This window comes from Hydra vulgaris, chromosome 04 (assembly GCF_038396675.1).
Source record: "Hydra vulgaris chromosome 04, alternate assembly HydraT2T_AEP".
Lineage (NCBI taxonomy): Eukaryota > Metazoa > Cnidaria > Hydrozoa > Anthoathecata > Hydridae > Hydra > Hydra vulgaris.
The window spans coordinates 41,040,001-41,065,000 of NC_088923.1; the positions used below are offsets into that span (position 1 = coordinate 41,040,001).

Sequence of the window (25,000 nt, forward strand, 5' to 3'; positions counted from 1 at the left end):
TATAGAAATACTTTGGCTGGTACAGAAATTTCAGATCTATTAACCTCCAAACTTTAAAACTTTAAACAACTATATACAAAATTTGTAAACATATATATGAGCTTGTTACTTCTGAGCCTTATTTTTTATATTCATGAAGTAAAATTGAGAACAGATATAATGTGAGTTTGGCTAAAATACCTAAATAGTGTGCATTGACCTGCAGTAAATCTGCAGTTCCTGCACAGATCACGGCAGAAATCCTGTTGTAGATGCGTATTTTAAGCTTTATAAACAATATTCACCATTAACCATAACAGTAGAAATAAAAACCCACTGTTTAAAATAAAATAATAATACTATTATAAATTAAAAGCAGATAATTTTGAACTATAGATTTCAAATGCCAAATTGAATTCTTGGTTAGAAACTTAAAAAAGTAACGCCCTGCATTTGTGTAAAGTAGTAATTGATTCAAGATTTATGGTATGCCAGATATACAGAGTAAGTTAAGAAGAAATATAAGTGCATTTTTAAATTATCTGAAATTTTTACTTTAAGTAAGTCTTCTTTAGAATGAAAAAATTTATGTTTTTGATTTTAAATTTAATTTAATTTAGATAAATATTTAATTTATTTTTAAGTTTTTATGTATGCTTAATTATTATTTTGAAGTTAAGACTTCAAAATAATAATTAAGCATACATAAGTCTGAACTCAAGGAAAAACCTAAATTTACTGTTTTGTCCTTACTTCTTAACCATATACCAGTTATATAAGAAATGAAGAGGGAGAAAATTCAAGAACTGCCATTATTTTTAAAATTTTTGTATGCCTAATTGGTTCTCAGATCTTATGTTGTTTTATAACTTGTTAGAAAATATTTGAAATTCAAAATCATGATTAATAAAATAGAAAAACTTTTTTTTTATTATAGTAATGTAAATGAAATAAAGTGGTACGGTTAAACTTACCATATTTTATAATGTATATAGTGTTCAATTACAATTTTAACCCCTTTCCTGTGGTGACTGTAATATTATGATTTACCCAAATATTTCCAACAATGTGATGTCTGTAATATTACATTTTCGGCAATCATTTTAATTTCTTTTTTGAGACAAAATCGCATTGACAGTTTGTTTTATTTGTTTTTTAAAGAGTCTTTTATTTTTATTTTGGCTTATAAATATAAAGAATTACTTATAAGAGTAAAACTTAGAGGTTTTATTTTGGTATTTTTAATATATTTGTAAAAGTAATACAGTATTGTGGATAAATGTTATAATATGTTACTTAGATAAACAATTATAAAAAATGTATAAAAATTATAACAATGAGAAAAGAAAAAAAATTATTTTTTTCAAAAAAAAATCCTCCATAATTACCAAAAATTTTGAAAAAAAAAAATTTCTCGTTCAACCCCTTCTACACAGAAAGGGTTAAACAAACAATTTTAAAAAAACTTATTTTTTTCTGTCAGAAACTTCTTCAAGAAAACTTCCAATAAAAAGAATAAAGAAACAGGGCAGTGCATAAAAAGATTTTCAAACGGCATGTGACAAAAATTTTGAATAGATAAATCACGGCTATTCTATTACAGTTGTTTGTTTTCTTGATTTTTTAATAACAAATTTTGTCTAGCTAATATGAAAGGTTGCAACATTATAAAATTTGTATTTTAAAGGATTTGATTCATTGGAAAATATTTAATAACAATTTGCAAACAAGCTACAAGTTGGAGGCACAGCATAAAACCTAATTAGGATTTTATAAACATGCATAAATAACTGCTAAATTTTCTGTTGATGGAAAATGTTGGTTCAGGAGGATTTAAAAATCTTAACTGAAGAGTTTAAACTTTAAAGTCTGCCTAAAATACCTAAAATTTAGCAAGAATGAAAAAAACTCTCTAAAGTAAATTGAACAGCTTATTCTGTGTATCAGTTAATTATGAATTAAAGATATTTGAGCTCTAGATTTAAAATCAATGCAAATTTAATATTTAAATTATTCATGATAGATAATGATCTTTATGCCACACCTTTAAATTATCAACTTTTAAAAATATGTCCACCCTACTTATTTTTGCATCATCTTTTTAGTTCTATAATAAATTTTTTAGTACTTTTAATAAATTTTTTAAACTTTAAGGTCTTAGGTCTTTCCCAAGCCTCCATCAACAACACCCTACTTTATTAAATCAACAGTTTTTCCGCTCTGTAAAGTTTTTATTTATTTTTCTTTAATCTAATATCTTCCTGGAAAAAATCCTTTGAAATATTTTTGTGCATAAAATGTTATCATGAGCTATATCCAACCTTATACCATCATGTTTTGTATAAAATACAAAAACACTTTAATTTTATACAAAACATATATTTTCTACATATTTTATACATTGTAAAAATTATTTATTAAAAATAAAAAACCTTATTAGTTGCATTAGGATCGGCATGGAAATCCAATAATAAATTTACAAGTAAGGCATTGCCTTGGCGACAAGCATTGTGTAGAGGAGTTTCTTCATCCTACAAATATAAAAGAATAAAAAAAAAGCCAAATCAAAAAAAAAAAAAAATAATAAAATCTAGTATATTATTTGAAATGCATTACTTTAGATTTGACATTTACATTTGCTCCATTTCGCAACAAAAGTCTGGCAATTTGTATCTGGGATGCACGACAAGCAATATGAAGAACAGTTTCCTCACGCTAAAAAATTTAAATTTAAAAGATAAAATAAAATTAAAATAAATTTAATTTTAATAACCTAATAATAGCTAAAATAAAATATACTGTTGTAACAGCTTCTATTGCTGCCCCTTCCTGTAGTAGCAACAATACAATGTTTGCATGACCAAAGAACGCAGCAACATGTAAAGCAGTTTGTCCATTCTATAAAAACAAAATAATAATAATAATTATTATTATTATTATTATTATTATAGTAATAATAACAATAATAATAATAATTATTATTATCATTATTATTATTAGAGTAGTAACAATAACAATAGTAATAATAGCAATAATAATAATAATAGCAATAACTATATAATAATTATAGCAGTTATAACAATCTTTATTACTTTTATTATACTATAACTAATTATGACAATCTTTTATTACTTTTAGGATATTTATTAGGGTAGTTCAATACATTATTTTTCATAAAAATACAGAAAAAAATTATTATAAAAAATTATCATTTAAAAAAAAATTAAAAATAAAAACCAATATCTTTTATGTATCTGGGATGCACAACAATATTTGCCATGAATTTGTACAAATGAAAACATGCTGAACTGTTGCTTGCCACCATAGAAACAAAAATACACAACCATGCCTGCATGTATTATTATCTAAATTTCAGTTAATTTCTTTTCTTGCATAGTAAGGCTCATTCGCTATGAACAATATTATGTAATAAACCTTTGCTTAATCTGCATTTAATTCAAACCAAACAAAATGGTGTCAGATTGTTGAGATTAAAAACAAAAAATTTACACAAGTATTTATTTTGTATATATTATTAAATTTACACAGGTATTTATTTTGTATGTATTATTAAACTAATAAAGTTATACAGGGCAGTATTGAACTTTAAGCTCACCATAAACTAGCAAGCTACCTTGTTCTGCTGCAGAAATATAACCACAGTTTGCATATCTAGTTTATGTTTGAAACTGTCGATATTAGAGGCATTGGCAGCCTAGTCTGGTAGAGAGTTCCAATTATTTACAACCCAATTGTTAAAAAAGTTATATTGAACAAGGCAGTTAAAATTAATTTTGTGGCAATGACCATAAAAAAGAGGGGTGGATGATGGTTCAATAAACAATTGATTGAATAAATTTTGTTTTCAAATTTGAACTTTTGGACAAGACAAGTATGATTTATTCTATCATTAGGTTTGGTCAAGTCTGGTACATCTTGTTTGTTGGTCAAAGTGTTTCAATTCATGGAGTATTTTTGCGATGTGATTTTGAATTTGTATAAAATAAGGTGAGGTGATAGCATAGTCTAAATGGGGACAGACATAAGTTGTGTAGTGGTTTTTCCAGATTTTCAATTCTCTGCTATCAAAATAGCGAATTGGAAACTACTTTAAAACACCTGAAGTTTAAGTCTTGAATGCTCGAATTTTGTACTTTAGATCATCAGAAAGTTAGACACCATGGTCTTTTACCAACATTGTTGATTCTAGCAGTATTCTTTTGGTTAGGCCGTTTGAGCCATTTTTATCAATGAAATAAGGATAATAGAATAAATAAGAAATATATTTGGTTTGGTTGATGAGCATAAATTTACATTTTTTGATGTTAAGTTTTATGAGCCATATTTAAACCCAATAGACATTACAAGCTCGCAGAGAAATCAAATCAAGATAAAAGCTTGATGAAAACTTATTTTTTTCTAATAAAATGAATTAGTCAGTAAATGTGCTTGTATTTTCTAATCTTCTGATCTTCTTTAGTTTGTTTCTATTTTTTGCTTTATTTTTTTATTAACACCATTCAAAGCAAAAAGAAAACAAAATTTTATAACACTATTCTCAATATAAATTTAGTTATGGAACAATTTTAAACACATTTTAAAATACTCAAAACTGATTTTAATTCAATGGCCTAATGTAAAAAGCATTTTCAATAAAATACAAGGTTTTGTAGACACCAGGTGTAGACAACAACTACAAGGTTGATTGTATAAAACACAATTAGGACACATTTTAACTAAAAACAGATTTGGTGTAAATGGGACATAAGTTATTGAATTGGTGCTCTAAATTTTTTTTGACTACAAAGAAACCTTAATTCATTAAACCAACTAGATATTATTAAAAGATAAAAACAGAGAAATGTTTCCAACTTTTTCCCCCCAGGATTTCAAAGATAAAAAAGTGCACTGGTGAAGATATTTTTTTGCCTATATTTTGATAACTTATATAAATCCTTTTTTTAAGTAAGTTTCTTTATGAAATGAACACAATAGAAAACAACTAATCACAACACAACTGAACTAAAATTTCAGATCTTTTTTTTACTTACGTTACGTCTTTTATGGCATGTTGTTATTACTTTGTTTACTTATGTTGCTTTCATTTTTTTTTCTCCCAAACTCATGTATTATACTACATATAACTTTTATTAAAACTTTCAAAGTTTAAAAGTTAATAAAGATTTTAAATAAAAAGATTACTGAAAATCTTGTAAGTTTTGGTCAGAACACGCAAATGTCTTACAATGTATTAAAACAATACTTAAAAGAACTTTGGTGAATTCATGAAAAGGTAAAATCTATAAACTAATAGCAAGAGAATTTTAAGTCACAATATCATGTTTTTACATAATGCAAGCATGAAAATGTCACAATATCATGTTTTTACATAATGCAAGCATGAAAAACTGATAGACTTTTTAAAAGCAGCCCATGCCAACATAGGCAGAAACCTTTATGAGCCACAAATATTTCACGAGTTTTTAAAACTTGTTTAGTGCAAGTTGAACTATAATCAGAGAATAAACTCCAAAATTAGCCAGTTATTAAAATTTATATTTAACCAATCTCTCTCACTCTGCTGAAAGATACTAGCACAAATAAAAGGGACTATCACAGCACATGACCATCTCTACACATCTAACACCAATGAAATCTATAGCAGACCAATAAAATCTATCACTGACCAACAAAATCATCTAAATACTATATATTAAAAAAACAAAAAAGTGTAAGAAACCTTCAAAAATATAAAAGAGCAACACAAACATTATTTTTTTCTTCAACCATGACTTTATATTTCAATAAAAGTTGCACAATCGATTCTTGATTCCTTTTTGCAGCTATATGCAAAGCTGTATAACCATTCTAAAGAAAAAGTAAATAAACCAATTAAACTTTAATTTAATCAAAACTTACACAGGCTTTGCCAACATACAAGTGTTAATCTATATGTCAGTTAAGAAAACCAATTAAGTGTTAGGAAAATTAAAAACCTTATAGTAAGATGTCTATCTTACTAAAACATAAGATTGTTTAAAAAAAATCATTTTTGTATTTATTATTGTTTTTTTATTTAGAAAACTGATTAAAGTTGGCATTTTAAAAACTTAAAGTACTGTGAAATGTCATTACTTTGAACAGTGGGGTAACTTTGGACAAAGACTTTGAGTAAAACTCTTTCTAGTAGAAAGTGTTTTACTGTAAGTTTTTATTCAAAGTTACCCCACTGTTCAAAACAACCACATTTAAAAAAAAAAGTAAATTCACCTCCCCAAGGCTTAGAAGGCCACAACAGACGAGGAGGCTACTTAATTGTGGTTATAACCCTCTCTCAACTCTATAACTTTGAAACACGAACTTTGACGAACAAAGTCGCTGCGCAGAGAAACAAGTTGAGCGCGGTACTACCAGGGATGTGGTGAGGATCGAACTCAAAACCTCTCGCTTAGTGAGTGTGAAATGAGCGCTCTACCACTACACCACTACCACATTTCACAGTATGCAAATAATATGAACACAAAGCATCTCATATGCTGTGCAGATTTTAATAATAAAAAAAAAAATCAGTTAAAAACACAAGAAATAAATACACTAAAAAAAAACTTAAATTTAAAAATTCAAAAGCCTTATATCTGCTGTGTAAAGGTTATTGTCGGTTGTTGATTGCATAAACCACTTTTAAATAAAAACTTAAAACAATTTTTTTAAATAAACATGTATGATAATAAATATATGTAAGTTAGGTAGGATAGTAAATATATGTAACTTATGTAGAGTAGTAAATTTATGTATGTTATATAGAAAGCCTTCCCAGGAAACGCATGCAGTTTTCAATGCATGCATAACACTCATATATAACAGAACATAAGTAACAACATTACGCAAAAAATTATTATTATACATTATTATGTATTTTTAGAATAATTAATAATAAAGGCTTGAAAACACCTAGACCTGAAGCAGTAACAGCTTGACACTAAACACTGTCATGTAACCCTTTGTTATAAGTACATCACTTGGCTGGCAAGGTTGACAAATCTTGCTCTACATGTTTACCAAGTCACAGCACTTTGAAAATATGGAAACAACATAATATAAACATATACCAACTATAAACACAATAAATGTGTTTAAATATGTATAAAAGGTTAAATATATACCTTATATACATGCAAAATAGAAAATTAAAAGAAACTTAAATAGAAAATAATAATAAGAATAATTTAAATAACTTGTGTACTGTTTATATTTTTGTTAAAATTAAAAATTTTGTTAAAATTAAAACAGTTTTAAACATTAAAAACAATGATCTTCCTATATATATATATATATTTTTTTTTTTTTAAAGAAAGCGAAAATATAAATTGTTATCTGTTTGTGAAATATATTTGTATAACTTTAATGTAACAAGTATATATAATATATATATTGTTACATTAAAAATTATATAAACATATTTTACAAACACATTGCAATTTATATTTTCGCTTTCTTTAAAAAAAAAAAAAGATAAATAATGGAAAATTATTCTTTTTATTGTACACTTAAAACTTTTCAAGTCTACAATAAAAAAAACGATTTTTCTTTTTTTTTTTGCTTCACATCTAATTTTGTTGCAAGAAGCAAAAATAAAATTGGTACAAAAATTGTTTAAATTATTAATTTCTTTTTATTTTTTTCTACTTAAATTTCTTTTTATTTGCTATTTTGTCAGTTTAGCTTTTTTTATATTATAACACTTGCAAACGGCCATGACCAAGTTGACTAAAATAAAACATTCGCACAAAAAACTGCACACGTTTCCTAGGAAGGCTTGTGTAAGGAAGTAAATATATGTAAGTTATGCAGGGTAGTAAATATATGTAAGTTGTGTAGGGTAGTATATATATGTAGGTTATGTAGGGTAGGAAATTGTTTACTTTTAAATTTATGTTTACATTATAATTATAAAAAAGAAAGAAAATTTTCACATGGCTCTAGCAACATTTTAAGTGATTTTTTAAATGTTGATGGTCTTATAAAATGATTTTTTTCTGAAAAAAAAGTTTATATATTTTATTTAAAATAATAAAACTTTTTTTCTTTACTAAAGTATTCTTATTTTTGTTAAGATTAATACTTTTATTTTTAATGATTTAATTAGATAAATATCTTTTTTAAAAAAGGTAAAAATTAAGTGCAATAGAAAGCAAAGAAAAGAGAAAGTTATTCCAAGTAGATAATATGGATTATCTCTAAAGAGATTATTCTTCAGAAATATTTATTAAATAATCAAGTTGCATCACTTTATTTAAAAAAAAAAAAGATAATGGTTTTATTTTGAAAGAAATTTTGAATATATGTCAAATATCATACCTTTCTCTGAAAAATTTTCTGAAGCAGATGTAAAATAACACTATCAGTTAAAAGAATATTTTCAAGAACTACTACTATTGACTACCTACTTGCTAAAAATAATAGGAAAAAGCTCGGGAAAGATCGTTAGAGCTAAAAACAATAGAAAAAAACGCACGAAAAACTGAGCTAAAAACTGCTTAAATAATACTTTAACGCGCTTGTTTGTTTTTATGTCAAGGAATAAAGTTTTATCTAGTTGTATTAATAGTTTTGAAAAAAAATGTTTTTTTTTCTTTCAGAAATTTAGGGATGAGAGAAAATGGGGAAAAATTTAATTTAATTTCAATTTTTTGTAAACTTGGAACACACTAAAAAATATACATACATGAGCTCTTTTATCTATGTCAGCTCCTTTCTCAATAAGTAACTTGCAAGTTGCAACATGACCATAATGAGCTGTAGTATGAAGTGGAGTGACACCATCCTTTAAGAAAAACATGTTTTTAATTAATAAATATATCCATATTAAATTAATAATAAACGGTATACAATTAAGTTAAACAAATATTACATACACAACTCTTGGAATTAGAAAAAATAAGGTTGGCAAAAAATTACCTATTTTTTATTATTTTTTGAAAAAACTTTTATAATTTTAACCATAAAAGTTTTACTATAGATTTTTAGCTGAGAAGTGAGCATAATAGTCTAAACAAAAAACTAGGGAATAGTTTGATAATGCGTTTGGAGCAATAAATTTTTTAAATTCGAATAAAGTAACTTAATGCATGACAAGGGAATGAAAACAATAATTGCAAAGAAAAATCCAGCATTTTAAAGTATTATTATACAAATTATCAGAGTTGTAACTGATAAAACTGCATAACTCTCCACATTTAATATTTATCACAAAAACTTGGTTTACTAGTGTAATAGGTCAGTTCATGGTGGTAGAGTAGCTATTTATTTATGAAGCGATCTAGATTCTTCAAATTCTTTTAAATACTTTTAAATCTTATTTGTGTAATTTGTATCCGGAACAAGTCTGGTGCTCAGTTATAATTAATAAAGTAAAAATCTTTCTAGGTATTTATTTTTATATTATTTATTTTTATAATATTTATCGTTTCTCAACCAACTAGTACCAATCCTAAGCAAAACAAAGTAATTAACAAAAATAACAAAAACAAATTTTTGATTTGAATTTTTGATTGCCAGTGATTTCAATTTTCCTTATGTAAAACGGTAGGAAGACTGATTTGTAAGTGTATTAGTGTAGCAACAGCAGTCTTGGTGAAACATTTGTTGACTTATTAAATGGTCTTTGTCTTACCCAACATGTAAGGGTTCTTATTTTTTCCTTGGCAAACTAAATAGCAAAGAATACTTTAGCTTAATGGGATCCTACACTTCCAATACATGTTGTGTTCATATTCAAGATAATGATGAAAAAAAAGGTTCGAACCAAGTTTTTTTGATTAAAAATAAATAATGAATGCATACCGAGAAAAACTAATCTTGTCATTTTAGTCGAAGCTCGCCTCCTCCATTTTACTAAAAAAATTGGAGTCTTTAAATTATACGTTGCAATCTACAGACTTTGGTAATTCCTTTGAAATGCATTTAATTCATAAAAGTTTTAGTATTTGACGCCCCGGTAGACTTTTGACAAATGAAAAATGTAATTAAATAAAGCTGCGCTTTTCTACTACTATTTAAAAAGTATGTTGTAGTATTTTTTTAACATACAGCAAAACAAACTTATTTGTATTATTTTTCCAAACATCGCGACAAAAAATTTGTAAAAAGTAAAAATAATAAATTATTTTTATTTTATAGGAGCAACTTATTTTTTACAGATATCTTTATAATTTTTAGGTTTTATATATCTTAATTATATTTCTTTTGTTTTTAAATTAAAACAAATATTAAAGCTTTACTTACCAATCTTATGATTTTCATACAAGTATTTTACATTATATAGAACGTTATATATAAGGGCTCTCATTTTTGTGCAAAAGAGCGCAGTATTATATATTCTGAATCTTACTTAATTTCATTTAAACAATGGGAACTATTTTCTAACTTGTCTGGTCATTTTTACGCTATAACATTTTTTGTCCTCCCGTCAAAAAAAGTATTTATTAACAAATAATTTCTTTAACTGACAGTATTAATTATAGATATTTGATGAACTGTTAAATTTTTTTATTATAAAATTTTTTTAACTAGGCTGATTTAAATTGTCAAAGTGTCCTAACGCGCATTAAAAAACAAATATTATATTTGGTATTTCCCAATTGATGTTTCATATTTGGTATTTGTCTCTTAACAAAATTAAAAAACTAACAAAACTGACAAATACAAGTTTTCCAATAATGCTTCACAATTTTGCAACATTTAGTCATAATAATAACAATTTTGTAAATAAAACAAAATACGAAAATACATGTTTTTCAAAATAAATTTAATTAAATAGATTCTCACATGGCTAAATAAGATAAATTTTGTAAATATGTAAAAACACCTGATAAAAATTTTAATAAACAATAGTCGATGTGACATTTGACAATTTCGCGCAAAATTTGAGTAGTTCGGAATGTTAGACAAGAAAACTTTGTTTTTCTCTAATATATTTTCCATACTATGAGAACAAATACATTCCTAAAGCTTTTTTTGATCTTAGAATAAAACAACACAATATTGTATAATTTTAGGGGCTTTTTATTTATTGCTTAGTCGTTCTAAATAATAAGTAAATTTAGTTCAAGTTAATATTTCAATATTTATAGTTGAAATATCATAAAAAGATTTTTAATGTTGAACTTTTTATTTAGTTATATATTTTTTACCTACTTTTGTTATAAAAAGACTTTAGTACCCCCGTCACTAAAATCATTTGTTTTAAATATATCTTGACATGATTATTTAAACTAAGTTTATTCAGACAATATATTGTCTAACCAAATAAAAATGCAGTTAATAATTTTATACAGGTAGTTAATATAAAACAATTTTTTATCAGAATCTTGATTGAGATAATAAATACTTCATCATTTATTAAGATTAAATATAGAGCAATAACAATTTATAGCATAAAAAAGAGCATAAAATAATTATGGTTTTTAATATCTTTTTAAATGTTAAAGTTAGAAAATAAATAACTAAACAAATAATGAAAAAATTTATGAATAAAAATAAATAAAAATTTGTACAGTTTCATTTGTCAAAAGTCTACCGTAACATCAAATACTAAAACTTTTATGAATTAAACGCACTTCAAAGGAATTACCGAAGTCTGTAGTCTAAGAAAGAGAAACTACTCGCTCAAGATTCAGTGAGTTTTTCAGATGTAAACTTCGGAGTGAATTCCACAAAGAAATATACAAAAAAGATCTACTGCATGTTGTCCTTGTCATATTTATATGAGTATTTTATGCTTATGTTTAGCTTGTATCCATTTACAAACTGTTTAAACTAAAAACTTTTTTTATTAATTTTATAGGATTCTTTGCTTTAATATTATTTTCACACATTTTTTTTCGCTTTTACTTAGGACATGGTTCTTAGAACCTTTGAAACTTATTGGTTACTTTTCTGCTCAACTTTGAAACATGTATTGAAATCTTAAATGCATTAATATTTTTAAAAAAATTAATTTTCAGAAAATTAATAAAATGCATAACGAAAAACAAGAAAATTGATTTGTAAAATGTTTTAATTAAATTTATCAATGTTTTTTTGTTAAATTTTCAACATGCTGTAAACGAATAAACTGCAATACCAGTTATATACCAATGTTCATAAAATTTTGAATACTGAAAATTGTTATTAGAAGAACCCAGTGTTATCAAAACTAAAGATATATTAATAAGATAATTTTTTTTATTGTGAAAACCATTTTACTAATACAAAAATAGCATTAATATTACATCTTTCAAATAAGACTGGCTACCTTCAATTAAAATCTGTTTATACAACTTGTTAAGACAATTATAATATTATTTGCATAACATATGAAGACAATTACAAAATGCTATTGTATCTGAACAAAATAACAAACAAAATGAAAATCTGAAAACACTATTAAAAACACAACTAAAATCTATTTAAAACTTTTTCATGTTATACCAAAGTAAAAAAAAGGAAGTTACAAAAGAATAGGTTAAAAAGATACTAAATAAATAAAAACTAAAAAAAAAAGCAATAAAACAAAAGTGTCTTATGGACTTATTTATTCATGACAGGTTTTAACTAACTACGAGTTAGTTTTGGTTTTAACTCAAATATATTAGATTAGTTAAATCTAAACCAGTAAAACAAAATGGTAGGAAACAAATTTAGCTGCGAGATGTTTATAAATTCTTCTCTCTCACTAATTTTTAATTGAAATATGTTTCAGCAATTTGCTCCAGTAATACGTTGCAGTTTCTTTCAGTAATATGATGCATTAATTTGTTTAAGTAATATGTTGCAGTAATACATTCCAGTAATTTGTTTCAGTATTAGGTTTCAGTAATTTGCTGAGGTAATTTGTTGCAGTAACTTGTTTAAGTAATATTTAAAAAAAAGTTAAAGTCAACTCTAAATTGAACTATTTCATACCTTGGGGCTCTTAGTTGAGTCAAGACTAGAAATAATGTCTCAATGAAAACACTAATCTCAGGTTAATGTTGACCGCATCCAGCTGTAGAAGGTCCTCCTAAGCAAAGACTTTAGAAGTAAGCTGGTCAACATAAATTTAAAAATTTATGTTGACCAGCCTTGCATCTGTTCTTAACTTAATAGGCTACAGTAGATGTAACTTTGTGTTACATTGTTTCCTGCCTAGGAAATTAAATGCTGGATTTTCTTTACAGTATTCATGAGTTCTATTTGTTTGATCTTCATAAAGGCTGTGCAATTCTTTCTGTAACTCCTTTCTGTTAACTCAATAGGCTACAGTAGATGTAACTATGTGTTACATTGTTTCCTGCCTAGGAAAATAAATGCTGGATTTTCTTTACAGCATTCATGAGTTCTATTTATTTGACCTTCATAAAGGCTGTGCAATTCTTTCTGTAAACTCCTAATGAGAGAAGAGCTCTAAAACTCAGTTTAATGGTTTTGAGGCTGACAGGTAGTAAGGTCTTTAAAACCCTGCTGTAAAATATCAATATATCATATTATACATAATGAATTAATATTTTAATTACAATATTACACATGGATGACATCCCTGTCAGCACCTTTATTACAACTTAGGGTTAATTATCTGACAGGATGGCTCAATAACCTGTATGCAATCATGGTTTAACAGAAACAAAAATGTTATATTATAAGAGTAAATCACACATTTAAAACTTTTATTTCATTATTCATAGCTATTTACTTATTTAGAGTTATATAAAATATATATATATATATATATATATATATATATATATATATATATATATATATATATATATATATATATATATATATATATATATATATAATATATATATATATAAAATATATATATTAAATCATTTCAATAGTGACTAATTTTTTTTAAAGAAAACTATTACATATTTAACATTACAATATTTACAAATAACTTTATTATTTAAACTTTTTATGGTTCGTAAATATTTATTGATATTGACAACACTTTTTGTAACTCTTTTTGGTTTAAAATTCTTCATTGACATTAAGTGAAAATACTGTCATTACATCTTGTTTTAAATCGTTTAATAAATAGCCAATAAGACATGTATTAAATCATTTCAATAGTGACTAATTTTTTTTAAAGAAAACTATATTAAAGAATCTATTAATGACATAATCAAAACAAAATTTTGTATAAAAAATAGTGAGAATTACTTAGCAAATACTAAGATCAAAATATGCTAACTCACTATAGTGGAGTCATCAATATGGGCACCATGAGCAAGAATATGTTGAGCACTTTGCACATGATTGCCTTGAGATGCCATATGTAGAGCTGTCAATCCATTCTACAGAGAAAAAAAAACCACTTGATAATTTTTAGAGAGAAATAGATTAATAAGAGAAATTTATATTCTGAAGTAATGCTTTAAAGACTCCAGGAATAAGATTTTTGGTGTAGCTATTTTTACAAAAACTCTAGTGATCAAGAGTTCAAAAAAATTGAAGCAAAAAAACAAAAAACAAACTCAGAAACTTGTAGAAAAAGTTCTAAAACAATGAAGCTTACAGAAATGTTTATTACAAGCCAAAATAAACAAAAATGTTTACTCTAGTTTTAGCAGTAATTGTAACTCCATGAACGAGTAGTAATTCAACACAATGAGAATGACCTTCTCGCGCAGCACAGTGAAGTGGACTTAAGCCATCCTAAATCAATAAAATTATATATTTGTTGGTGTAAAAACTACATACATTATAAACATACTATATCTTTTAAGTTTATTATATTTATCAAACTAAAAAATAAAACAAGATTTAGTTTCAAGTTGTTATAAAATATTACCTTTGTTACTACAGAAAGTTTTGCTCCTCCCTCAATGAGGGCTGCTAAAACTCCAACTTCACCATGTTTAGATGCAACATGTATCGGACAAATATTATACTAAACGCAGACAATTTACTATAAAACTGAAAAAAAAAGCAACAAAACAAAATATCTTTTATCTTTTGCTTACCTTTGCTTGAGCATTTAAATCAGCACCATTATCTATTAAACATTTAGTAGCAGCAACACAACCATGTTTTGCTGCAATATGCAATGGAGCATACCCATTCTAAAAATTTTAATTCTAAAAATATATACATGAATAAAAAATTTAACTATAAAAAAAGTATACTAAAAAATACTAAATTAATTAGTAACCAATATTAATATCATATTTAATGGTTAAAGAGTTCATGCCTTTTGAAATAAACAACTCTTTAATTAATTTTTTTTCAGCAGTAATATTTAGGAGTTACATGGAGTAAGCACTGACATTCTATTTTCAACACACACACACACACACACACACTTTATTACCTTCAGATTAAAACAAATAGTGAAAATGCAATAAAAATCTTTATGCTGTTTCTGCTTTCTCAACTATTTTTAATATTTTTCACATAACTGCCATTTGTCATGTCATTTCAAGAAGGACAAATTTCTTGTTACTTGTCATGTCATTTCAACAAAAAAAAGAAAAAAAAAGTTAAAATTAATCAAGATTACATTGGCTTTTTCATTAATATTGCATTTATGATCAATCAGTAGTTTGATCATTCGTATATCATCTTTACGAGTTGCTACATGAATCGCTCGAAAACCATTCTGAAAAAAAAAAATTGTTTCATATTAAAAGTTTATTTTATTAGTTTCTCATATTCATAAAAGTTATCTTTTTTTTTTTTGCCATGACTATAGTAAATATATCAACATAAAAAAAAACAACTAAAAAAAGAAACTAATAATTTAGCATTCAACACATTAAACAACTAACACATTAAATAAATTTATTATCTAAACAAATAATTAATAATTAATAATTTAATGTTTTGATTATACCTAATAATTAAACACAGTCAAACAATGAAGATAAATGTCAAAAAGAAAAAATGGTTGAAATATAGTTTATAACTACCATAAATTCAAACCATAATTTATACTTTATAATTACCATAAAATCAAACCATAGGTTATAATTTATAACTACTATAAACTTAAACTTTAGTTTATATTTTATAACATAATATATATTCAAACTATAGTTTATAATTTATAACTAATATATATTTAAACTATACCTTATACTTTGTAACTACTATAAATAAAAACTGTAGGTTATACTTTATAACTACTATAAATTTAGACTTTAGTTTATTCTTTACTACTACCATAAATTCAAACTATAATGTATACCTTATAACTACCAAAAGTTATGAAGTACTTTATATAACATAAAATAGTCAGAAGTGAAAAAGTTTTCATTCTTTATTTTTCAAAAAATGAAATATAAGAGATTTAACGAAAAAAAGAGCAACATACTTTTGCTTCAAATTCTAATAACGTAATTAAAATAGATGTGTGACCTTGCTGAACGGCAATATCAACTGGTTCAAAGCCTCCCTAAAATTAGATGACAGAATACACACTCTACAAGATATAGTACGATCAACAACAAAACAAGATCCACACTGAATATATAGTAAAAATATCATATATACAATAAGAAATAAAATATACATTCAAGTAAAACCTTTATTATGTGTGGTTGATTAACAACAAAATTAGTTTTAATATTAAAAAGCTCAAAAAAAGGTTAAAAGATATTACTAAGTATAAACAAATTGAGAGCAAAAACAATATTAACAAACCTTAGCTGGAATGTGTGGGTCTGCTCCATTTTTTAAAAGAGCAGACACAATATCACAGTGGTTTTCTTGAGCAGCCATATATAAAGGGGTTATATCATCCTTAAAAATAAATTAAATTTCTTCAAAAACAAAATTAAGAAAAGAAAAAAATTTCATTAGTCATTTTAAAAACATTTTTTGCATCATTACAATAGCTAATTAACAAATGTTTGTTAAAAAAATGTATAAAGATGTACTAAAAATGTTTTACATATGTAATAAAAATATACAATAAAATTGTTCTATATAAATAAATAACAAGATCATATCAAAAAGTTTATCAAAAATTAAAAAACATAATCCAAAAGCAATATAAAAAAAACTCAATTATGTCATTGTTAAAAGATGTTTTGAAAAATTCATACCAATATATTTTTGCATCACTGTATAGTTTAATATATATATGTGTGTGTGTATATATATATATATATATATATATATATATATATATATATATATATATATATATATATATATATATATATATATATATATATATATATATATATATATATATATATATAAATAAATATATATATAAATATATATATAATATATAATATATAAATATATATAATTTATATGATTTCATATTTTTAAAATAAGACAAAAATATATCTAACCTTAGCCTGAGGATTAATTTTTACACCTCCTTTGATTAAAATTTTCACAATATCTAAATGACCACCCAATGAAGCAATATGTAAAGCAGTGTTTAACCTCTGGAATAAAAAAGAATTTATAACGAAGTTTCTTAATAAAAAAAAGAAAAAGAAGAACATCAATAGTATTATTTTGAACTACATTTATTAACTAATAAGAAACAACATTATTATAATAAAATAGCCTAAATAATTAAATAAATAAAATAATTATGAATAAAATTGTATTCAACTAATGATTAAACCTCTAGTTTTAATTTTTTAAACAATTTCACTTTTAAATAGGCAAACGCTATTTAAGTTTTAAACTAAATAGCGTTTGCCTATTTAAAACTAAAAGGCGGTTAAAATGCAAACCTTGAAAAATAATGAGTCAAACTCTAAATTTCAGAACTTTTTTGAATTGAAAACAGAACTTTTAGTTTTTTACTGTAAAATAACTTCTTTAAGCACCTTTTTTATATTACTTATTGGATATCAGTTATTATTGGATATAGTTATTAAATAGTAGTTGAATGCAGTTAAAAAAATTAAAATTTAAGCAATTTTTTACAAAACCTTTGTAACAGCTTCAACATTGATTCCATGACTGATGGCAAACTCGGCAATGTTTGGATGATTCTCTCGTGCAGCAAAATGTAAAATATTTAAACCAGCCTAATAAATATTATAAAATCTATCAAACAAATGAAAGATTGAAATGACTAAAAAATTTATTAATAATTTTTTTTATGATGAGGAGGTTATTTTTATTTTGAATTACAAAACAAAAATTCCTTCCTCCCTCATTCCTTCCTCCCTCATTCCTTCCTATGTATTATCTATTGAATAAATGATATGAACAAAGATTAAATTCTTAGCAAAACATGTTGTTGTCATACTGTCTTTGAATTTCAGTGATTTGGTTTCAAAAGTTTTAAATCACTCACCATCAAAAAACATTGTAAAAAGTAAAACTTTTTTTTTGAAATCACCTCTGTGGGTACAAACATTTCAAATTTGCTGATTTTTATAAATAATCACCACATGCTATAATAACAAGCATAAGTTTATAGCCAATCAAATGTGTTTTGTTTATTAGGAAATGGAAAAAAAACAACCAATGGTTTGAAGACTTAAACTCAGTAATCTTTTATTGTAGGTAACCAATAGGGCAGGCCATACTTTTATATAAATTTTTAAAATACACCATTTTGTAATATATGCATTAAATATTGTTTAAATCTTTATCAGAAACATTTCATGTTACAACATTTTTTCTGTGTGATGTTTCACTTGGAAAAAAAAACATAAAGCTTCCATTAAACCAGAAAAAGGTTCTTACTTTATTTTGCAGAGCTCAAAATAGGCATATAACCATCTAGATTTGCAATTGCATTTTCTATGTTGGCAATAAGTTTTTTTCTTTGTTTGCTCTTCTTTGTTTTTTATAGCTCCATTAAATGTCAAGACATAATATTGTCTAAATCACAATATTATGTCATGACATTTAATGGAGCTACAAAAAAACAAAATACAGACTAATAACCCTTACAAGCGATAGTGCTGACCACCATTTGTAAGGTTTCGCTGTCCAATTTAAGTAAACATGTAAAAATGAATTTCATTTGCAATTGGACTTTTCTTTTCCTCATCTTCATATGTGTGTATATTTTCTGTAGAGAATGGCTTCATTTACATTTCTTTTTCTTACAATGTAGAGATAAATCTTCGTGGGTGCTATTAGACACCAGTGATGGTTTATCAAAATTTTAATGTGTGTCACACATTACAATCTTTCTCAGAGCTTTAATTTTTTCATGTTGCAAATTGCATTTTAACTAATCTAATAAAATTAGTTTTGGAACATGCATCAATAAAAAAAAAGGCAACTGCCTGATTGTCATTAAAGTTATACTCTACTTATTACTTTAGTTTATTATTACTTTAAGTTTAGGTTGTAGTGAAGATTTTTAATAAGTTTAGAGTTCTTTGTGCAATATCTATCAATAGAATTTTCTGAAATTATTACTATAGAAATACTACAGAATATGCAAGATATTATATAATAAAATACTACAGAAATGCAAGATATACATGAGCTGGTTATTTTTGTGACTTTTTTGAATGGTTTGAAGAGTAGAATACTTTTACACATTACTATAGTTAAAATGGTTTCATGTAACAGCCAATAAAAAATGCGTGATGTAATACAACCTAGTCACAAATAAAACAAAAACGGCAACAGTGTAGTGGACATATGCACTTCAATGAGCAGATCGAAACCTTTAAAAAAACTAAGTGTCATCGAATTTTTAGTGCTTCAGCTGAGCGCCTAGCCAAATATTCAGTATTTGGTATTCAGCTAAATAACTATTCATGGCATCTCTACTTTACTTTCTAGGCGACATAAGGCTCAAGATAAGCATTTTATCTATTATTGTAATAGTCTAATATATATTGTAATAGTTTAATATATATTGTAATAGTCTAATATATATTGTAATAGTCTAATACATTTAACAAGTAAAACAAGTAATTAATGACAAGAAATTTAATAACATGGTTTAAAATTACTTAACATTTTGCTGAAAAAGGTAATCAAAATGTTTTTATAATAAGAAAATAACGTACAGGACTTGTAACATGAATATTTGCACCATCTTGAATACATCCAGTCACCTTCAACAAATCTCCGCATTTTGCAGCTTTAAGTAAATCTTCATCCATCTAAAAAAAAAAATTGTAATAAATTATTTGGTTAAAGCAATTAAAAACTAAATTTAATTAAATCCCAGTAATTAATCAAACATTATTGAACCACAACTCATTGTTAAACTATTTTATAGATATCTTTTCTTAAGAGTATGTGTGTGTTTTCAAAAGTGTGTGTTTTTAAAAATATGCTTTACTCTTGTAATGCTATTCATTTTAAGGCCTGCACTTGTTCACACTACACTTCTTGAATTATTCAGAGAGAAAAGAAGAGAGTTCTGAGAACAATTTTGTAATGGTGTAACAGATATGTTGTCTACAAACTATAGAGAAGTTTAAGTGAGAAAGAACTTCAACTACAGAAGCTGAAGTGATTAAGATGTCTTAACAATGAATTAAACTATTTCTCTGGTATGTCTGTAAGAGTGGAATCATTAGATTTTATAGATAAATGTGTAAATAAAAATTATTTGCAAATAATTTTGCCTTATTTTTAGGAGAGATAATAAGATAAGACCCATGTATGAGAGATGAACTGTTAGATATGCCTTTGTTAATGACATTGTTAAAGATTTTATGAAATTCTTTAGAACTTAGCGCTTGTGATAAAAAGCAAGATTTAGTTTTTTTGTAAAAATGGACCTTAGCATCAGACAATACCTTTTTGCATCAATTTCTTGCAATAATAAAAAGATGTTTGTTTTCCAGAGAGTCGGTTTTTTGTTGTTGCGTGAAATGGATAAAAGAATGATTGCAATTAGAAAACAGCAGCTACATAAAAAGGAGAAAACCATGGAAACCATGGTGCAGGTTGAAACTAGATTTAAAACTAACAAAATGGAATGAAATCTTCTATGCCTCCCAAAAGTTTTTTTTCTAAAAACAATATTCTGAACTTAGATGCTTGTTTATATTAAGAAATGAGTACCTAACTCTTGTATTTAACTATAAATTAACTATATTCTATTTCCAGTATTCTTAAATAAATTGATATTTAAAATTAAAAACAACATTTTCTAATACGATATTTATTTATTCTTTACAAAGATTTAAAAAAAAAAATTGTTTGCAAACAGTTTTTGCAATATTATTCCTATAAGTAAAGTTACTAACTTTGAACTTGCACTTGTGTTGTATCATATTAAATCATTAAATTACATTGATGTATAGCAAAACAAATCATAAGAGTTACATAATCAAAAAGCCACAGACACAAAGACAGAGAGAGAATAAAAATTCATAAACATAATAATAAATATTTCATATATAATATTTATAAGACTTTACAAATCTTTATAATAGCACATAATCAATCTATTCAATAACATTTTCTTTTGGTATAAGATATTTTTTAAATCATAAATTATTTATAATGAATTTTTTGAAAATTGTATTAATTTTTTAATGTTATCTTTTAATAATTCATCAAACTTTTTTGTTTATTTTATAAACTTTATTTTAAACTTATCATAGTAGTTGCTATGCAAACATAGTAAGCAGTTATACATTATTATTGTAAACAAATACACTTAACAAAATAAAGCACAAAACACACACACACAAAAATCCTACTATGTAGTGGCATTTTGAAAACTTTATTTTATAAATAATAAATATAGTAACATAATTTTGCTTTGATATTTATAATGCTATTGAGCAAATATTATTTATTTGGTGGGAAAAAATTGATCTTTAAAACTAAATCATATTTTACAAATCTCCTATATTGAGATTAAATTTAAGTAACAATTCATACTAATTACAAGTATAAAACACATTTTATAAAAATAAAAAATTTAATTCATGCTTTAATTGTAAGCTATCTATAAACAATACATATGATATATCTCACATAATAGCTTTATTCTACCTAAAAGTCTCCTGGGATGTTCTTTAGTGTTTTGATATTTCTGCATGTTTATTATAAAACATTTTTAAACACAACTCATATTTTTATAAGTTAAAACTATAACTTATTTATTAATTATTTTGCTTTGCTACATTTCATTTTATCCAAAAACTTTGCTTACTACATTTTCAGAACCTGATTACAATACTAATTAATAAACTTTTGTTCTTTTTAAACTAAATTACTATAGTAACCTTATTTATAGATTATTATACTCAACTGACCTTAACTACCCTCTATTTTTACAGACAAAGCCCGCTTTTTAGTGGAGCTGAAAGTTCAAGCATGACCTAATTTATGAACATCCAAGAGGATTTTGACTTTTATTTAATAAGTTCTTTTTTCAATTTGACTTCATTCAAGTATACTGTTATTATTATTATTATTATTATTATTATTATTGTTATTATTATTATTATTATTATTATTATATACTATTGTATAATATGAATCTATTTTTATCAAACAACATCAAAATACAAGTAAACACAAGGTCCATAGACAAGAACTGCTAACTGCAGAAAGACAACTAGTCTTTAAAATTCATAAATCACTTTTTAGCACAAATCAGTTCTAAATAGGTAGACAGTTTTTAATGCTAAAAGGGAGCGTCATATTTGAGCATTTATGAAAACAACTAACCAGAATATTTGTGCAGCAGTGTAGACTTTATACTAAATAATCTGAGCATCATTTTTCCTAACATGACCTAGATATTTAAAACTAGTTAACAAGTTAAGATACCAAGTACCAAGGTATCTAAAACTGACTAAATTTATTTTTTTACTGGATTCACTTCACTAAGCCAAGAGGTACTACATTCAATGTTGCATTTGTTTAATTGCTTTTACTATCTTCATTCAACCCTTTAGCATCAAAACACAAACTTGACTAACCAGAAAGAAAATGTTTTAACTTAATAAGCTAATGAACTTCCCTGATAAAAGAGCTTGTCAAAAATGTAAGTGTCCAAAATGTAAGGACAAGGGATGTGAAGTCTCAAAGAAGTCTCTGGTTTTAAAAGTCACAAAGCCACTATTTATTTCTATTTATATCTTTGGTGTCAAGGAGCTTGAAAAACATTGAGATTTATGGATTAGTGTGAAGAAAAAAATCATTTAGAGTACAGAAACTATAAATTCTGACCCTAAAATAACTCTTACATAAAATAGTGCCCATGGACTCCAAACTAAAAATAATAGGCAAAACTTATCTGCAAAAGCATGTGTATTATTGTGTAAGTATATCACAATCTTTTCAACCGTCATTTTTTCCCTAGACATCAGAAACTAGTAATTAATGGTGATTCAAAAGCTGAGTCTTTTTGAGACCAGTAAGGACAATGCAAACCTATAAAGCAAAACTTGTTTGCAAAAGCATGTGTATTACTGTGTAAGTGTATCACAATTTTTTTTTAACTTCTTGATTGTAATTGATTGATCAATTATTTGATGTGTATCTGTACTCAAGAGTTTGGAAAGGCCTATCTACATTAAGTTGATAACATTTACAATTTTTATTAAATTTAAACACAAACATGCCTTTCTTCCTGATATAAAGTTATACCATATACAAAAAAATGTTAAATAAGTTTTGGTATTTGGAAAAAAACTTGTATATCAAAAGAGTGCAATAAAAAGAAAAACTTTAGCAGATAATAAAAAAAAACCAATCAATGATTAATTTGATGATTTAATTAGAATTCCCTAAAAAATGCCAGTAATTAGAAGATTAAAGCATCAAGTAATATATGCACTTGAAACACTATGATGAATGTTTAAATATGCAAAAGTGCTTAATATTGCAAAAAAAGTTTGATAGTTGAAATTTTATAAAAAGCAGACTAAATCATAAAAAGAAATTGGTTGAGCAACAACAAATGTAAAAGTTAAACTAATGCCAAGCAGTAGTATATATAACCTTTCTTCATTAAAAAAACAAAGTAGCACCCTTAATTGCATCTGAAATACATTTAAATTACATCTTTAATAACTTCTAAGAATGAAATATTGACAGTTATTAAATTGTTTCGAATCCTATTCTTATGTGGAAGATTATCAATAGGGCGGAACCATTTAAACCTGGAGGAAAGTTGTGTAATTTTTGTTTAACTGAAAAATACCAAATCATTATGTCATCTTTAAAACTATTAAATAAACAAAATACATATTATAAAAACTATTAAATAAATAAAACTAGTATTAAAATGCTGCCACAAAAAAAAAAATTTTATCTGCAACTTTAACATTAACGTCTAAGCTAACACTGTATTGTTTTTTTGAATATATATTTTTTATCATTACAGTTGTTTGAAACATCTGATGATCACATAAAGCGTGAAACTCCAAGTTATGTTTCAAATTTAATTGTAGCTATTTTATTTAAACAATTTTAAAATGTATTCTACAAATTAGAGTGCTCAATGTTTTTAAAAGAACAGAGCAATTATAAATTAGTAGAAAATCACTTAATTATATATACATATATATATATATATATATATATATATATATATATATATATATATATATATATATATAGTATGTATATATATATATATATATATATATATATATATATATAGTATATATATATATATATATATATATATATATATATATATATATATATATATATATATATATATATATATATATATATATATATATATATATATATAGATATATATATATATATAGAACCCTTAGATGTTGTCCGAAAGTTTTTTTCATATTTTGTTGACAAAAAGTATAAATTGTAATGTAAGACCGGAATTTTTTTTTTTTAATAATTGATAGACTGCCTGCCCCAACCAAACCCTCAGTCGATGTAGCAGCACTCCCTTGCGGGTCAGGCTATTTGTCAGTCGATGTAGCAGCACTCCCTTACGAGTCAGGCTATTTGTCAGTCGATGTAGCAGCACTCCCTTGCGAGTCAGGCTATAAGATAGTCGATGTAGCAACACTCCGCGCATGATTTACAGCAAAAAAAAAATAAAAATAAAAACATTTTATTAAAAAAATTAAAAATAAAAACATTTTATTAAAAA

The 25,000-nt window shown here is 25.0% G+C and overlaps 1 protein-coding gene across 2 annotated transcripts in view; it reads right to left on the bottom strand.

The window, feature by feature from the left end:
- The window catches only part of LOC100209042 (ankyrin-2), a 48,135-nt gene that overhangs the window by 18,971 nt on the left and 4,164 nt on the right, over positions 1–25,000 (bottom strand). Inside the window, exons 1-16 of one of the 2 annotated variants that reach the window (XM_065796362.1) lie at positions 21,156–21,273; positions 19,962–20,057; positions 17,907–18,005; positions 17,310–17,408; positions 16,648–16,746; positions 16,319–16,399; positions 15,506–15,604; positions 14,970–15,068; positions 14,798–14,896; positions 14,563–14,661; positions 14,202–14,300; positions 8,705–8,803; positions 5,749–5,847; positions 2,779–2,877; positions 2,596–2,694; positions 2,412–2,510 (exon numbers count right to left, since the gene is read on the bottom strand). In XM_065796362.1, coding sequence (XP_065652434.1) covers positions 2,412–2,510; positions 2,596–2,694; positions 2,779–2,877; positions 5,749–5,847; positions 8,705–8,803; positions 14,202–14,300; positions 14,563–14,661; positions 14,798–14,896; positions 14,970–15,068; positions 15,506–15,604; positions 16,319–16,399; positions 16,648–16,746; positions 17,310–17,408; positions 17,907–18,005; positions 19,962–20,057; positions 21,156–21,182 — 1,491 coding nt within the window. In that variant the 5' untranslated portion in view covers positions 21,183–21,273. Of the gene's footprint in view, positions 1–2,411; positions 2,511–2,595; positions 2,695–2,778; positions 2,878–5,748; positions 5,848–8,704; positions 8,804–14,201; positions 14,301–14,562; positions 14,662–14,797; positions 14,897–14,969; positions 15,069–15,505; positions 15,605–16,318; positions 16,400–16,647; positions 16,747–17,309; positions 17,409–17,906; positions 18,006–19,961; positions 20,058–21,155; positions 21,274–25,000 lie in introns of those variants that run through there. The other variant, XM_065796361.1, reaches the window with a different exon arrangement.